The following is an 18,106-nucleotide window of genomic DNA, read 5'->3' as shown; positions in this document are numbered from 1 at the left end:
TAAAGAGGGGTTGAGTGGGAGAAAAGTAGGTGTGGCTTAAAAGGGCAACTTGGGGCATCCTTATGGTGATGAAAACGCTATAAATCTTGACTGTGTCTATGTCAATATCCTGGTTGTGATATTGTCCTGTAGTTTTGCAAGACGTTATCATTTGGATAAATTGAGAACACGTACAATCTCTATTTTTTCTTACAATTGCATGCCTATTGACAGTGGTCCCAAAATAAATTTAACTTAATTAAAAAAAAAAAAGAACTCAAGAATCAAGATGTTCTTTTTTCTTTTCTTTTGCTTCTAACTACCCTTCCCATAAATACAGAGGATATGAAGATCTTTCACTCTTCCAGAACTTGGGAGAAGGGTGGTAGGTGATAAAAAAAAAAAAAAAAAAAAAAAAGCATTCTCAGATGCCTTGTGCCCCAGGTACTATTGCACTGCACCAAAAAATGGGAGAAAAAGGCCACAGTGATGGTGACCAGGGAAGAATTAAAGAAAATAGGTATCTGGTATGTGGGCATACAGAGCATGTGATAGGTGAAGAGTAGGGGAAGCAATATTCACCCTAGAGATAATGAGGTTGATTAAGGACACCCTCTACACCCCAGGCCCAGGATCACTGTCTTTGACCACATAGGTATTGCCCATTCAACAGGTTCCAATTTTCAAGTTTGCCAGATTATTTTCAGAGAGGTTGAGGGCATTGGGCAAAGTATCCCCAGAGTATCTCCCTAAATCTATTAAGAATTCTCATTTAGTGAACATTCCTGGTGTGCCAGGCACCAGGCCATCTGCTTAGCAGCCATTCCCTCTGTTCTGTCTATAGGTCAGGCTGCTGTCTCCATGTCACAGGCCAGGAAGCCCTGGGCTGCCGGAGACAGCAACAGGGGCAGGTCAGGACAAGCCCTTTTGCCCTGGACCACTCACCCCTCCCTGTCTGAATGCTCTTATCCATGAAGGCCTCCATGCTTCTACTCTGGAGGTGAGGAGGAAGCATGGCCCCAGGCCCCCACCCCCAGAGAAAAAAATCACATTGCCTAGAGAGTGCAGCAGGTATTTCTAGGCCAATTAAATCAGAGAGGCTGTTATTGCTAATGTGTAATTGGTTTTAAAATCAGCAGACTTGCCTAGCTCTGGATGACAATATTTAAACAGCAAAATGCCCCCATCCTGAGTAGTTCTTGTAAACTATGACCATGGCCTTCTGCAGCTGCAGCTGCCTTCTGTCAGTTCCCTCCTTGAAAGCAGTGGCTCAGCTCTAATTGGCTGCTGGGGATAAATATTTACGGCACTGTGTAAACGAAGAGCATCTGCCTGTGAGGTCTGTTCACAGGATCTCCACGCAGCATCCAGGAAAACCAGCGGGCTCAGGGGGGCCTCTCCAAGCTGGCCATCCTTTTCCTACAAATTGACAAGTGCTGCAGTCTTCCAGACTCAAGGCCGAATGTCTAATTAAATTTCCAGACCAGGATAACGGTGTTAACTCCTCCAAGGTTCAAGAAGGCCACAGCTTCATGGCCCAGTGAGGAGGGAGGTCCTAAGAGGATGTGCAGGCCCCCTCTGAGGCCCCTAGCTCATCTTCAGAATCCCATCACCGCCTGCTGGGCGTGCAGACTTCAAGTGGGGAGGTGGATGTCCTGGCCCTACCATCAACTCTAAAGGTGGGGAACTGCTCGCCCCATGGGAGATGTAGCTATCTATGCTATTCAGAGGGAGGAAATCTCCACCTCCCAGAAGACTTGTGACAATACCGAACAGAAAACACTGGGAACAGAATCACGCACAAAGGAAGGGCTTGACGCACAGCTGCTGCTAGTATCTGAGTAAGTGGGTCCCAACCTGGGCTGCACATGAAGTCATCAGGGTTCTTTAAAAATAGATTCCTTGGCCCCACTTTTGTCCCACTGGAAAATCACTGAGCCCAGGAATCTATCTTGTTTTTAATGGAATGCTCTAGATGATTTTGATGTCATCAGCCAACCCCAGTCTGCAGCTAGGGCTGAGTCACGCTGACCTCAGCCCACCTGGGCTAGGCCTCAAGTTCCACTTCCTCCTGGGCTAGGACAGGCCAGAAATGTGGCCTCCACAGCCCTTCAGGACTCTGTCTGAAGTGCCCTTGGGTATTAGCCTGGTACCCTGGGCATATGACCCTGTAGGAGGGCACTTGTCATGGTTTGTGGATGCTGGAGCTGCTGACCGTAGTAACCACAGCATGAATACTTCTGTGCGGTGTTAGTGAGTTCTTCATGAGAAGCTCCGAGCAAGGGCTGTGTGCGGTGAGGTGGGGAAAGGTGCAAGTATCCTGGCTCTCCTGCATGCGCTGTGTCACCCTGGTGGTCCCTCAACCTCTGTGAGCTTCACATACTCAATGTCAGGGCAGAATGTCTGATGGGGTAACCTGGGGGCTCATGGTGGGGGCCTGTCCTGGTTGGAGGTGGGGCTGAGGAGCAGGGACTGTGTCTCAAAGGAGAAAGGGTTGATGCAATGAAGACTGTGGGCAGACAAGCCCCTGCCCTGTCTGGTCTCGGTTGACCGGATGAGAACTCAGGGACACTGTTTGTCTGAGCATAGTCACCATGATTCAGCCCTCTGCCAGGATGAGAAGAACCTGGTTGATGGGCCCTCCTGCTGGACAGCACCTGCCTGATCCCTGTGCCCAGATCTCAGGGAATGAGGAGGGGACCTCAGGGCTTCAACTGAAAGAGCTGGGATGTGTGATGCTCTGAAATGTTTTTCCCATCCCAGGGCATGAATACAGATGCTGTTGTGGGCCTCAAAGACCCTGGGGCCTAACAACCACTTCCAGACTGGGAGAACACAACTTCCCAGAGGTTAAGGATTGGGGAACATTGTTGGCAATGATGATCTCCAATCCCTGGGTACTGGCACTCCCATCCCCCAGCTCCACATACTCAGCCTCCTCTCCTGTCCTCCTTTCTGAGCCTTCGTGCCTCTGGCCTTGTGACGGACCCGTTCCCAGCATGGCTGACCTCCTCTGTGAGTATTCTGTTCACCTTCTGCTTTAACGGAGCGTGGAGGGACCCAACCCAGCAGTCCTCTCACTGGACCCTGCTGTTTTCCTTCACACTCATGTACCTCAGGGCCAAGCCAGGTATACGGCTCCCTTATCCTTGTTCTCACTTCTAAACAATTCCTCCTGCTGTACCCACTTTCCCTTTGGAGCTGGACCTCTTAGATTCTTACCACCATTGGCATCAATTTCTCTGTTGCTGTGTTGTACTCAACACAGCACAACAGAACCACTCCCGGTTCTCCTTCATCTTCCCTATCGTCAACGGAATCCTCATTCTTGCTCACTTCAACAGTCATGAAGATGACCCAGCCCACATCCTCTTCTCTCAATTCATTTTCCCACCCACCTTGGACGGTGCAACCCCAGCACCCACTACCAGGAGTACTTCTGAGAACTTCTCACTACCAGAAACCCAGTACCTCTCAAGTCTAGCACGCACTAATGTACCCTGACTTCCTGATTCACGTACTGTCAGCTACTAAATAACCAAACCTCACCAGGACCTCCCAAACCCATTGGCCTCTTACCTACTCTCACCATCCATGGGATACTATCCTTCACTTGTCTCTTGTTATAGGCTGATGGTGTCCTCCCCAAATACATATGCTAACCTCTAGCACCATAGAATCAGAACATGTATTTGGAGATGGGGCCAGGGAGGCTTTAAACAGCTAATTAAGTTAAATGATGTCGCTAAGGTGGGCCCTAATCCAACACAACTGGTGTTAGGCCCCAGGGAGACGAGAACACAGGCTCACACAGAGGGAAGACCACGTGAAGACAGAGGGAGAAGCTGCCATCGACAAGCCAAGGAGACAGGCCTCAGGAGAAACCAACCCAGCTGATGCTTGGATTCTGATTTCCTGCCTCCAGAACTGTGAGACAAGAAATTTCTGTTGTTTACTACTGAGTCTGTGGAACTTTGTTGTGGCAGCCTGAGCTGACTAGCACAATCCCAACTCAGCTCAGATTCCAACATTACAACCATTCTCTTGCTGTACCTCTCTCCCTCAGTTGTATTCACCAACTCCGGCTGAACCAGAGTAACCCATCTACTTCTTACTGAACCCAAGAAGCTGAGCAATGTATGTGTGTGTGTTGGGATGGCGTCCTATAGCAACTCTAATTAATGTGCTAAAATTTATGACCCCAAACCCTCCTATATGGCCCAACACAGCTCATAAATCTCAATCAAATTTCCTGAGCAAGTTTTCTTTCCTTTCTACATTTCAAGAGGCTCTATCTTTTTTTTTTTAATGGCTTGAGAATCCCACCCCACCTCTCAGCTCCTTCTGTGACTCTGCAGATCTGGGACCAGGCGGTACCAGTTGAGAGCCTCCTCACACTCTACTGCCATCACAGGTATAGTCCTGAAGGTCACGGGCTCAAATTTTCTGTTTCCCCTGTAAAACAAATTCTCTCCAGCTCCTTTTGGTCCTTCATTGGTCTCCTCATCCACCTCCTTTTACTGGATTCCTTCCTTGTATTTGTCTATGTACAACCATGAACTTGCCTTTCCTTTTAGAAACACTTCCCTTGATAGTCATCCTCTTCCAGAAATTGCCTTATTTTTCTGCTTCTTTTAATACCAACTGTCTGATCAGAGTCACCCGCGCTTGCTGGTTCTACTCACTGCTCCATCAACAATCTTTTTCTGCCAATGGACCATTCCCATCCACATCCAACCAGTCTTTCTTCCTACTACTCCAGCCTGATCCTTGTCAGGTTCACTGACAATGTCAAGGTTGCCAAGCTTAGTATCTCCCCTCTTCCTTGAGCTCTCTACAGAATCTATATGGCTGGCCAGTCTCAGCTTCCCTCTTGAATCTGTGACTCATCTCCTGTTTTTACGGGCTGCTGTTTCTCACTCCCTTTGCATCTTTCTCTATTTGACCCCCTGTCCCTGTTCTCCTGTTTCTAGATGATCTCATCCAGGTCGGGGACTTTAAATATCATTTAGGTGCTGATGGCTCTTGAATTTATATCTCTGTGCTGACCTCTCCCTTGAGCTCCAGACACATAGATCTAACTTGACATCTCCATTTAGATGACTCAAAGCATCTCAAATCCAACACGCTCTGACAGGATCTTTATGCCCATTCCCCACCTTGTTCCCCATCTCAGGAAATGGTGCCATCATCCACTTAGTGGCTTATATTAAAACATACAAACAAACAAACACAGGAATCTCTCTCACTGCCCTTTTCCTTCCCAATGTGTCTGATTTGAGACACACAGACCTACGCACATCTTTCCATCTTCACTCTCAACCCTCATCCATACTATTATCCTCTTTCATTTTGAAATGGAAACTGTTTTCTAAATGGTCTTCCTGCCCCTTTGTGGGCAGGGGCTGCTCCCAGAAGGAGGGCTCTGGGGAGGATTGGTTTCCTGCCTTGCCCATGACACAGTCGATGGTGCTAATTCAATTAATCCGTTTGCCCAAGAGGCGGTGCCTGTGTTCCCTCCTTTCTGTTCAACTTGCTTCAGAAGCAGCACTTCCATTCACAAAGCCAGATCAAGTGCCATTAACAAATTAATTCTGATTAGCGCAGCCCAAGCACTCAGACCTCAAGGCAATCCTGGTCAGTCGTCTGGGGCCTGGCCTGCTAATAAAGTGGAAACTGTGCTGGAAGCAGAGGCGATTATTTTGATGCCTGTCTACGTCCCTGGAGGGGAGAAGAGTGGGGATGTGATTTCACTACAGTCTCTAGAGGGAATTAACTCACTTTCAAATGATAAGTTATTAATTCCCCAATGTGGTGGTCAGCTCTGTGAGAACAGAGTCGGCGCAGCACACCTCCCTGTAGCCCCTGAAGCTTCTATTTAGGAATAAGTATTCATCAGGTGCCCAATAACTGGGAGAGAAAAATAATTGGTAAGTGAGAAATAAATCTAGTAACACTAGATTCTTTTATTTAACAAATGCAACTGGGCTGCTACTCTGATTGGCACAGCAGATTCAGAACCAGTTGGTTCTATTTAGACAGTGCCCTGTCCTCTTGGACCACACAGACTGTGAGAGGGAGGCAGAGAATTGGCATTAGCCAAACAAATGCAAAGCTGCCCTCAGAGATCTGGCTAGCAATACAATCAAGACAGGAAAAGTGGTATAGGTGACAGAGTGCTGATGTGAGGGAAGGATGCTCTGGGAGAGCGTGAGGCCCTGACCTAGGCTGGCTCTGCATGAAGCCAGGAGCCAGCTCTGGAGAAAGAACCTTCTAGAGAGGGACCATAAAAATGCAAATGCCTGTTTTTTTAGAGAGCTAGGTGCATTCATCCAGCATAGCCATCTTTGCCAGCCAGCTGTTCTCCTTGTGGTCCCCAGGGCAGGAGACACATGTCCTGCTGAAAGGCTGACTTTGTCCACACTCATTCCACCTGCGTGGATGTCATCCCTCCATCCTTCCTGCCCCTCTCACTCATGGCACAGGGCTTTGCTCCATACCTACCTTGTCCAACAAAGCCTTTCAATATTCTAACTATAAGGACTCCTTGCCCTCTCTCAAGTCCTGGAGCACTTGCTTGGCACCTGCTGTCTCCATTTCTCTGCAATTGGTCCTCCTCTCCTATGCTCTCTCTTGCCCTGTTCCTATCACTGGGTGGCTCAAGGGTAAGGGGCTTCATCCCCTCTATCTCTCATACTCCCAGGCTAGTCACAGATTCCTCAGTTGTTGACACAGAGGGAGTCTGAATAGATTGCCTGGTCCAATACAATCTCTAACTGAATGAAGACTCCTAGAAGTCTTGCTTCTAGAATGCCTAATGTGGACAAGAAAGAAAGGCACTCCATAGAATTAAGGCTGCTTTGGTTGGAAAGTAGTTTCCAAAAGGACGATTAAAATTTTTTTGAGACTCCAATAATATTAGCTTTCTAATAATAATATTTGGATTCCAATAATATTAGCTTTCTTATGGGAATGCTTGGAAGCTCTTATAAGAATCAAGCCAGCCAGAGGGATAATGATTGGCTTGAAAAAACCCAGGACTAAGAAATCAGGTGAAGAAAGAGGCCAACTACCCTCCCAGAGCCCAATCTGACCAACTCCCTACAGTTCAGAACTCACCATAGCCCAGCCCACCAGTAAAACACAACCTTCTTCCCATTCAAAACCTCCCCTCTCCCAGTATTCCCAGAAGCCCCACAATTCCAGTACTCCTCAGTGTCACCCAAAAAGCTAGAATATCATCCAACAAAACACGAAGGTACAACAAGGTCTTCAGCTTCAAGACACCTTGCCATCCCATGTTGAGTTGAAAGGCGTCCTGAGCACCCAGTGCTATGGCTAATGGGGATGAGGCCATGGTGCCCAACCCTGGAAGAGGGAAAGCCAGTGGGCATGAGGATGAGATGAACGTGGAGATGTGCTGGGCACTGCTGCTAACCTTTCACGAGGACCGTCCTGGCCTCAGCCCACTCGCTCCTCCCGTCTGACGTCAGCAGGCCGATTGGAGGTAAGCGTTCATCCTCGTTGGAAGCCATTTTGACTATCTTTCTCAACTGAGTGAACAGATCCCCCTCACTGAGACGGCGGAAATTAATGACAACATCCAAGACAAAGAACTGTGGGGGAAACAGGTCAAACATGTCACTCATGGCAGCTGGCCCAACGTGCCAGGCCTTTACTGAGACTTCACTGGTGAGCTAAGGTTTGGGACTACTCAGGCCCAAGGTTCCCAAGGTATTTGGTAATTCTGAACTGTCCCAGTTTGGGGAATGACCCAATATTATTGACTGTGTTGGACTTTGGTGGTGTCCCCTGCCACCACCAAAGAAAGCCAGATTAAATTTAGCCAAAACAAAACTGGCTTTTGTGGTTTCTAGTTCATGTAAAACCATTATTTCTTAGAAGAATGGTTCAACCCCACTATGGGAAGGCAGTGTCTATCAAGACTAACATATACATACCTATGACTCAGCAATTGCTTTTATAAGTACATATGGTTTAGCCTACAACTTGGAGAAACATGTGTATCAGGGAGATATGAAGGAATGTGTGCATATTAGCCTTTTGGCATTGGCAAGACTGTAGAAAAAGCATCATTTTTCTCCAGGAAGAGAATGGATAAGTAAAATACAGTGTTATTATATAGTGCAGAATTAACTAGAATGAACTAGTTAGAGTTATGGGGATAGATCTCAAATACACTGGTGAGTGAAGAAAAATAAGCAAGCCAGCAGATAATATGCAGAGGAAGATTAAAGTAGAAAACCAATACACAAAACACTCTCTGCAACCAAGTGCACATGCCAGTATGTCTGCATGTATGGTGCTGTCATTCTGTCACTTTGAAGGTCAGAGCCTTCATAAAGAGCTTCATAAAGGGCCAATTCCCAGGTTGAGACATCATTTTCAGCTGATTGACATGTGCATCTAGTCCCTTCCCTGAGCAGTGTCTACATGGCCTGGTCTACAGCAAGGGTCCGAGAGATTGTTTCTGGAAGGGGTGAATACTGTGCCATATGGGGGCTAGGAAATCCTGGGTTTGACTTGTGAGTGAAGATGGAAAACGGCTTTTGTTTTATGGCTGGCTGACCAGGTGCCAGGTGGGCTTCATAGCCTCTTGCTGGCTTTCAAACCTGGAAACAGAGGTCTCAACCATCTCAGATGGCAGACTTTCACTGGGCTCCCCACTTACTAAAAATGTGAGATGAGCCCAAGAAGGAAACACTGTGGAACAAATACAGGGGGCTGAAGGTCCATGGTATGGTTGTCAAACTAAGGTTTACCATTTAAAAAGCAAAAACAGGAAAATAACCCCCAAGCTCCTTTTTTTTCAGGTGAAATACTTTTGTGAATCCTCAAAATATAAAATATATATATATATATACACACACACACACTAAGAAGGGGTCAGGAACTCATCTTGGCCTGTTTCCCGGAGCCCCATGGAGCCCTTACTAGCTCCTCTGTGGAACGCTGTCTGAAGACCTGAGCTGCAGGGCATAGAACATGGCCTTGGGGCATTGGCCAGACCTATGGGGTCTTTTCTACTCTTGGACAAACCACTTTCCTGAATCTCACTTTCTTATCTGTCAAAAAGAGATTCAAAGATCCCTTCTGGAGGTTCATTTTGAGGACTAAATGGAATGAATGAGTGTTAAGAGCTAGACCCATGATTTAGCATAGGATGTCCCATCCGACAGTCCTTTACAGAGTTCACCTCTCTGGGGGGTAGTCTCCTGGGAGGCCACAGCCTGGGTAACTACATGGAAATAAACAGATGTGCAGGTGGCAGCACCAAGGCCATGCTGGGTTTCACTCATGACCCTCATTCTGTCACTCAGGAGCTTGGCATGAGAGCCCAGGGAGGGCATTCCCTATCTGATGACTCTCCTTGCTAACTGGAGAACAGAAATAGGATTGACTGGAAGTAGGAGAGCCCACGTTGCATGACTATTCCCCAGTTCACTGTGTGACTCAGGGAAGTGGGCTGAGCACCCTTGGAGAAGCAAGAATGGATGAGCACACTTGGCCACTATGTACCTTATTCCCTCCCCCAAGTTGGAGAGGTGCAGAGGTGACAAGGGGCCATTTACCTGGTTGCAACAGGCCACAATGACATGTTCAGGCTCAGGCATGATGCTGCTTTTTTGGGCCACCAGTGTGTCCTGGGTGTGACCAGGGAGCCGGTAGGAAGAGAAGAGCCCATAGTACTGCTTCATACAGAGGGGCTGCCCTGAAAGCTGGCCCCTGGCACTGTCCGTGGGGATGGAGTGGCTGGAAGAGGAGAGCAAGAGAGAATCAGGCAGCCTTGCAAGAATGGACAAGGGGGAGAGAGGAAATTTGAATCAGTTCTATTGTTTCTCTGTGTATGTGTGTGGTGTTGGGGATTAGACCCAGGACATTGTGTATGCTAGGCAAGCACTCTACCACTGCTATACCCCCAGACCTCTATTGCAACTTGATTAGGAAAGGTGGGGTACCAAGCCCAGAAGTGAATTTTTATGTCAATTTCAAAGCTCACTTCTCCACTTTTTTGGGGGGGCAGTGGGCAGTACCGGGGATTGAACTCAGGGGTTCTCAACCACTGGGGCACATCCCCAGCCCTATTTTGTATTTTATTGAGTCATTGTCTCACTGAGTTGCTTAGTGTCTCGCTTTTGCTGAGGCTGGCTTTGAACTTGGGATCCTCCTGCCTCAGCCTCCCGAGCCACTGGGATAACAGGTGTGCACCACTGAGTCCGGCACTTCTCCACTTTTTAAAATAGTAGAGTGACCCATTTTTGTGGCCCAGGAAGACCCTCAGGGTTTCCTCAAATCTCCCACCACCCTGCCACCAAAGGTGCAACATTTGTAGCGACAGTATGGAAATTTAAAATCTCGAATTCCATGATAAAACACATTTTGTCCTTTGTGGCATTTTTCTAGTAATTCATTGTGGTTGTGTTTTATAAAACTTTTTTTTAAAAAAAAGTCCTCCTTAGAAATAGTTTGAGAAGCAACTGTGGAATGCTGAAAGACAGAAAGGAAACCAGTAGCGTTGAAGTTGAGTGAAGAAAAGGCAGGTAGGAAAGGCCAGGTCCTGTGGTTGTTTTTTTTTTTTTTTTTTTTTTTGGTGCTGGGAGTGGAACCCAGAGCCTCACCCATGCTAAGCATATTCTATACCACTGAGCCACGCCCCAGCACTGTTTTGCTTTCGTAATGAGCAGAGTGGGAAAAAGGAGACCCAGGAAGAACAAGGAAGAGAGCTATAGCTGAGATGGAAAAGTGGCCTTGGTCTTTGGGGGGAGGAAGAGGGAGAAGAGCAGCTGGGGCAGCTCTGAGGGAAAGGGACCACACCCAGAACACAGTGAATAGATGTGGGGTGAGGAAGAAAGAGGGACTTCACGGTTCCTAGACTTACCAACTGGGGATGTGCTGGTGCACTCACTGAGACAGCGAGACAATGCGAGAAGCAAGGTGGGCGGAGGAGGGGCATCAGAGTTCATAGGGGCTCTTCTGAAATGACTGGGAGATGCCCAGGGGGGATGCCTGGGGCTCAGCGGAAGAACAGAGCTGGACAGCTGTATTTTGTGTCTCTGTTTCTGTCTTGCCCAGTATCTGAGAATCTTTTGAGGGCAGGGATGAGGCTTTATTTCTCATCAGTATGTTGCAAAGTGAATTAGTTAATTAATTAAGGGTCCAAAACAGGCACTCAGGCAAATGTTCCAACCTTATGGCATTTACAAACATTGTGCAGATAGGCATGGATGTGTGGTGTGTGTGTGTGTGTGTGTGTGTGTGTGTGTTTGCACACACACAGACACATACACCCCTAAGAGTTCATGTTCAGGACTGTCCATGATAAATGTCTTCAAAGTCCCTAGGCCTAGTGGGCAGGGTCAGTGCCCTTTCTCCACTATGTGGCTGGGTTGCTGTAAGTGATGAGGTGCTCTGAAGACAGAGATGGGGCTGTGAGCTAGAGGACTGCGTTCTGGGAGGAGACAGAGTATTGCCAGTGAGGAGGGAGATGGCCGAAGAAACACCTGAGGGGAGAGAAGTTCTGGAGATCCAGTTTGGGAAGGTACAGTGACCACCACATTAGAGAGGAGTGAAGAGAGTGTCACAGCGTGCATGGTTGGTGTGCACACTGGGGAGGCTGCTGTGTGCCTAGCTTAAGGCTGAGAGATTTTAGGCCTCAGAGGACAGTCATGGCAGCCCACTGGAGAGGCTACTGTTAATATTTCCATTTGACAGGCAGCGGACAACAGCTAGAAGCTGTCAGACTCTGAGGTCCACACTTGCCGTTTGTGGCAATCTGAATTCAGATTCAGGTTGATGACCCCAGGGCCTGACCTCTGAGCCTTTCTACCCTTTGTTTTCTGAGAGTCATGCCTCCTCCTCTCTAGAAGGTATGTGGGTCTGAGCCTCAAGGCTGGGTAAAGCCTGAGTTGGATCCAGTTGAACAAAGAATACAGGTTGGTCTTTGTTCCCTCCTTACCCTGTCACCTTCTGGCTGTGTGAACACAGGCAAATGACTTAATCTCTCTGAGCTTCGGTTTTCTTAATTGTGCAAAGGACACTATTTTGGGCTCCTCTCTCTTTCTAGCACCTGATGCCCTTATATATACCATGCCTCTGCAGACCTGGGTCTTCAAGACATCCTCACTCTCCCTGCTGTTCCTAGGAGCCTTGGGGCTTGGCCAGGAGAGGGACTTTCCTTCTAAAATCACAGATAACCTACTGTGCTTGTACAACTCTTTCCATCTGTGGGAGCATCCCCCTGTCCACTGAGTTTGGTGGGATTGAAGAAAGAAGCTCAGAGCAGGGAGACCACTCCCACCGTGTAGCACAGCTAAGTCTTCTTTCTCCACCCTCCACATGTTATGTAGACTCCTGACAAATTCACACTGTGCGAACATCTAAGTTTTGGAGGGAGGGAGGCACTTTAAACAGACCAAGGAAAGATGGTGCTTATTCTGGGAAGAAGAATGTTCGGTGGTCAGGTCAGCTAGTTAAAGGTCCTCCCGATGCTGAGGAGTGGACAGAGAAACACTGGCTCTGTGACTAGGGTCAGGAATCCAGAGCAGGAAAAAGACAAGATCCCTGCCCTCTGGAGCTCTCTGTCTAGCGTGGCAGGGGTAGAGATGCATGAACAGGCTGTGTCAGAGCAGAACACTACCCATCCGGGGCTGGGCCCAGTCCTACCTGTCCAGCAGAGTCTTGTAGCTGAGCACACCCGAGATGAGGCTGGCTGCAAACCTGCAGAGAGAGGAGAGGCTGAGTTTGCCTACTTCTCTCCCTCCCTCCCCTCTCCCTCCTTTCCTCCTTCTTTTTCTCCTCCCTTCCTTCTTCTTCCTCCCTACCTTTGTCTCTGCTCTTCCTGCCAGCTCCTTCTGTTCCAAACTCAACCATCAACCCACCATATGCCAGGTCTGTGTGTGCACTCATCAGAGGTGGCTCCTGCTGCCCCTCCCCCAATGCTGTCAGCCCATCACAAGCCTTGCATTAAAAATGGTCCCTGGGGATGAAGCAGTTCTTGGGGAATGGAGAGGAGAGGCAACTGGAATCTCCTTGAGGATGAGAAGGAGAAGGACAAAGAGGGGGCCAGGAGAGGCTCCAGAGTCAGCAGGAAAGGGCTAAATGGTGAGGGGTGGAGTTCTCCCTGGGAAAGGCCACTACGGGGGTTGGGACCCTCAGAGTTCTGGAAAATTCAGTCTACTGGGAGAAGTCCACAATTTCATTCTTTTAGTGGCTAATGAAAAAGAAAGTGAGTAGTGAGTAGGGGGAGGGATGCCCCAGAGAACTGTGCCAGGGGACCATGTCATCTTAATTGTCCATGGATGATGAGGCAGGGCTTAATTGCATAGGGGGGAAAGTGCCCCCTCAGATGCAATTTGGAGAAGTGTTTTCAGAAATTCATCCATCCACACTCTTCCTTCTGCCCCAGTGAAGTTCTGGCTGCAGGGGAAGAGAAGGTTACCCCCATCACTACAGTCAGTGGAGCTGGCCTTGTGGAGAGGATGAGGGTTGTGGTGAGGGACTTCCCAGCATGGCTGAGCCCTGCTCAGAGACTTCGGGGCCCTGTCTTTTCTCCTCAGGCCACTTTGGCCTGCCTTCTCTCTGCATTGTCCCCATTCAGGTCTTGAGAGCAGAAACTGAGACTCCAGCAGGGGGATCCTTCTACCCCCACCCCCTACCCTCACCAGTCATCGTCATCAGTGGGCCCAGAGGCCCTTCCAGCGGCTCAGTGAGCTCTGAAATTGCAGCAGATGGCAGAGACTCTGGCAGCAGCGGCTGGCAGGGAGCGATGTTTCCACCCCTCTGGAGTCTCAGTTTGGAACTTGGGCTCTGGAGCAGCAGGAGCTTCACCCTCAGGCAGTCTGGGGCAGTGTGTCCCAGCCAGAAGTACTGGTGAGTGGCAGAACACATGCCTCCTCCCAGGGCCTCAGCCAGGTCAAGACTGCTGTGGGGATCCCCAGGGCCCATGACCTCCATTTAGAAGACTGTGTGTTTATTACTTGAGTGCAGCTGTGCCTAAACTCCTTTCGACCCAATGCTTTGGATAGCCACTGTCTTGAGGCATTTGGCTCCAGAAAACTCAACCAATACACAAGCTGTGACCTTCCTTGTGCTGGGGCCAGACCCCATACCTTGGGCAGGTACCCAAGCTGCAAATTCAGGAGCACAGTAACCTCACCTTAGCTGGTCGTTGGTGTCTTGAAAGTGCTGCCGAGCAAAGATCACAGCTGGGCTGGAGTTGACGGGCAGAGCCAGGCGGTTATTGAGATACATGTCATTGAGCCAGAACTCAGACACCTGCCAGGAAGCACAGGGAAGAGGAGCCATTCTGGATGTTTGGTGATATCCCTCTGTTGGACACACAGACCCCTCCCAAAACAGGGCCCCTTGCCAGTAGAGATTACCAATTCTATCCTGGTGGTCCCAGGGGGAAAATGGGGCACTTCACTGGATTATTCACTTCATTCATAACTGAGCCCCAGTTACGTTCTGGGGCCCAGGTGCCCCCAGTCCACCAGGCCCACCCTTCATCTTTGTCCCATTCTGGATGGTTAGTAATACATCCCTGTGCCCTGCCTGTGGGTCTCATTTCTGCTTTTCACTCTGCTCTGCTTCTCTGACTTCATTTCTATCTCCATTTCCCCAAGACTTGTCCCCATCTTTGTATCTTGTCTCAATCCCCGTCTCTATTCCTATTTTTCCCTTATTCCTATCCCCCACCTGTCATATCCCCATCTCTCCTCTTCTTTCTCCATCCTTTTTTCTCATCTTGCCTGCCCCTCACTCTTGCCTTTTGTGGTCCCCCAACCCATGTTACCTATCTGTTCCTGTCTACCCCCATCCCTGTCTCTCCCTGTGTCTCTACATGGGCTTCCTGCCCCTTACCCATGGGACCCTTGTCAGCCTGTCCCAGCAACACTTACCCAATTGGCTGTCTTCTCCTGTCGCTCCAAGAGTTTCTGTTGCAGGGTCTCACCGAGGCCACCAGGGGCCCCAAATCTCTGCACGATGGCCTGGCTGTTTCTGAACTGCTCCTCAGGGACCAGGTGTTGCATGCACTGCAGGTAGGTGGCCAGCGTCTGCTGCAATGGGGGCACTGGCAATTTGGGCAGCTCCTGGAAGAGGGGGTTCACAGGCACTCAGTGTGCATGTCCTTCTTTGTAGCCCATGACTGTCCCTGAGATGATCCATAGCATGTGTCTCATTCTGTCCTCTCTGTTCCCTATTCTGGGACCTGTCTGTTTCTAGGATCTGGCTCAACAGAATTATAAGTTAAGGATACTTCTGTTTCCTTTTCCTGCCTTTCACTATGCTTGGGTCCCAGAAGGTCACAAAACACAGAGGAAAATACCTTGATGTTGGTATCAGCGAGACCTTGACCCTCTGGCTGACAGTGGTATGACCTTGGGCAAGTTCCTTTCCCTCCGTCAGTATCCATTTCTTTCCATATAAAATGATCCTCTTATAGGATGAAAGGGATAATGCATATGAAAGTACTTACAAAACATAAAGGGTAGGTCTAAGGTGAAAATTACTGACATTGTCGGATGGGAAGCGTGCTACTCTTGTAGAGATTTGGATGGGTCAAATATTGCTTTGGGTGGGAGACATGGTTCAGTGCTGTCTAGATGACCAGAGTCATCAGTGCTGGGAAAGTGCTGACAGCCACACTTCATAATCCCCAGGTCCCCAGCAAGATGTCTCATGCCCTGAGCTCCTTGTTATATCCCTCCCAGTTATGAAACCTAGGAGGAAGATTTTGTTCCATGTGGGGATGAGGGGTGGGAAGGTACAATGGAAGCTCAACCAATACACATATCTCTCCAAGTCTTGGCTTATCATCCATAGGACATAAATAACAACTCTTATCTGAGAGGGTCACACAGAGAATTAAATGAGAAAAATGAGTGTCTACAAATAGGCCCATTTGGGAGTATTACCAACCTTATCCCTCCAAAAGAAATCCTAAGAGGAAAACTGTAATCTTGGGGTACTCCAAAGTGTGGCTAGAGTCAGGAGAGCATCTCAACTGCTGAGAAACCCCACCACTAAGAACCCAATCATGGTCCTTACATGGGCACTGTACTTCCTATTTGCCCAGTTGCATTTCATTTAGGGGGTGTCATGTCTGTCTTCCACTTTGTCACCTTGCCAGGCCACAGTTTTTCATCCCATTTGCAGAAGAAAAAAACTGAGGCCCAAAGAGTGGAGAAACTAGTCCAAGTTCACAAAACAATTTGATGGCAGAGCCTGAACTGAAACCAATCTGTACCCAACATCGGGGGATTTGCTTCTTTCTCTCCAGTTGTTCTCTCTCTTTCTCCCTTTGCCACCCCTTCCCTCCCTGCTTAGTCTCTGACAATAGGAAAGCAGGACTCTTGATAATGCTTAATTTGTAAAGTTGGCAGACAGTGGGCTGCCTTCCTTGGAGGAATTTCTCCTCTGGAGGGTGGAGAGTTTCCATGAGGCAGCCGTGTTCACCCCACCATGGCTGGTTGAGAGCAAAGAGGCCCCTGGAAAGCATTTCCTGCTCTGTTCCTGCCCCTGCACCCTGGGCAGAGCAGAGTGCTGATGGATGAACACAGTTCCCTGCCTGTCTGATCCTGTCTCTAGAGTTCATTGCTTCAGCAGGGTGTGGGGGTTTGGTGCCAACTATGGGCTGTTGCTGCCCTGGGGACATGTGAGAACGGGTTTGGGCAGTAGCTGGGTTGTTCAGCCCACTCCCAGAAAACCAAGTCTGGTTCCCTACCCAGCTGCTCTGGTCTTACTTCTCTTGCATTTGGTGGGGGTGGTCTCTTAGTGGTCAATAGGTGAGCAAGCAACTACGGAAAGCTCAGCCCAGGTGGTGACCTGGCCAAGAGTGCTGGCAAGTCTGACAGGAGCCACTGCTAGAAATGGCTACTCTTCTTCCAGGCACTCATTGTGGGCTAGGGCTCAGCCTGGGTAACAGGGAATCAGAGATGGGTAAAAAGAAATGAAGCAGGAAATTTCAGCTCAGGCATCTCAGGTCCAGAAGGGCCTTTTTCCAGGCACTTCTAGACTTCTGAACTGAACCAACAAAGGACTTTGGTACCTGGAGTCTCTCTCAGGTCCCTACATGCTTTCTAGGGAGTTCACAAAAGCCAGGCTCTGGACTGGACTCAGAGATGATGGAGAGACTAGAGCCTGCTTTCCAGGAAACCACAGTCTAGGGGAATGGGGGTCACAGCATAAACTAGAGGTAACAGTAGAGGAGTTGCCAGGCCACAGTTTTTCATCCCATTTGCAGAAGAAAAAAACTGAGGCCCAAAGAGTGGAGAAACTAGTCCAAGTTCACAAAACAATTTGATGGCAGAGCCTGAACTGAAACCAATCTGTACCCAACATCCGGGGATTTGCTTCTTTCTCTCCAGTTGTTCTCTCTCTTTCTCCTGCAGAGGTTGGGGCAGCATTAATGAGCAACTTCAAGGTCAGAAGTCAGAAAATTCTGATTAGGGTTTCAAATGAAGGCGCAGGAAGGAGGAAGAGTAGTGGCAAAAAGATGTGTATGGAAGAGGAACCAGCACAAGCAACAACCTGAAATTAGATATTGTGTTCTGTCACTTGGAGGATGCCTACCCAGGGAGAGTGGCATTGTGGCAAAGCAGTGGAGAACGTGGTGCTTGATGTTCTAGGGCTGAACGGTGACAGCAGCTGGTGCTGGGCTGTGGCAGGGTCTGGAGTAGGGAATTCAGCCTCACCCTAAACAAACACACTGGGCTCAAAGCCATTTGAAATAGAATTTGGTCTGGGGAGGTGGCAGGGGGAGTAGTAGTGTGTGGCAGAGTTCAAGGGTTTTCCCTGATCTGGTGATTAGGAAGTGTGGCTGTCAGCATTCCCCATCATTTCTGAGCCACACCCAGCCCCTCCAGGGCCTCTGGGCTCCTCTGCTGGCCTGGGGCAGCACTGCAATCTGGGCCTCATGCCCAGGAGAGTGCAGCATTGGGGAACAGGAAAATGCTGGGTGTCAGTCCCACTTAGGACTATTCTAGGGCATGTGAGTGAGGAGGGTACAAGTAAGATAGAGGGCTCTAAAATGACTCACAGTTTCCTCCTCACTGTTTGAAGTTTTTTCAGCCATCTTATGGGTTTTCTTTTCCAGGATAGGCAT

General features: G+C 48.8%; 1 protein-coding gene across 1 annotated transcript in view; it reads right to left on the bottom strand.

Moving 5' to 3' along the window:
* The window catches only part of CHAT (choline O-acetyltransferase), a gene marked incomplete at both ends in the record, with an annotated part of 45,931 nt that extends 27,825 nt beyond the window's left edge, over positions 1 to 18,106 (bottom strand). The window contains 6 exons of the mRNA XM_081268269.1: positions 7,418 to 7,595; positions 9,573 to 9,753; positions 12,664 to 12,717; positions 14,156 to 14,274; positions 14,901 to 15,092; positions 18,041 to 18,106. Of these exons, the coding sequence (XP_081124395.1) occupies positions 7,418 to 7,595; positions 9,573 to 9,753; positions 12,664 to 12,717; positions 14,156 to 14,274; positions 14,901 to 15,092; positions 18,041 to 18,106 (790 nt within the window). The remainder of the gene's footprint in view (positions 1 to 7,417; positions 7,596 to 9,572; positions 9,754 to 12,663; positions 12,718 to 14,155; positions 14,275 to 14,900; positions 15,093 to 18,040) is intronic.

Source organism: Spermophilus citellus, assembly GCF_964194105.1.
Source record: "Spermophilus citellus genome assembly, chromosome: 15".
Lineage (NCBI taxonomy): Eukaryota > Metazoa > Chordata > Mammalia > Rodentia > Sciuridae > Spermophilus > Spermophilus citellus.
This window is presented reverse-complemented; position numbering and strand designations above follow the sequence as displayed.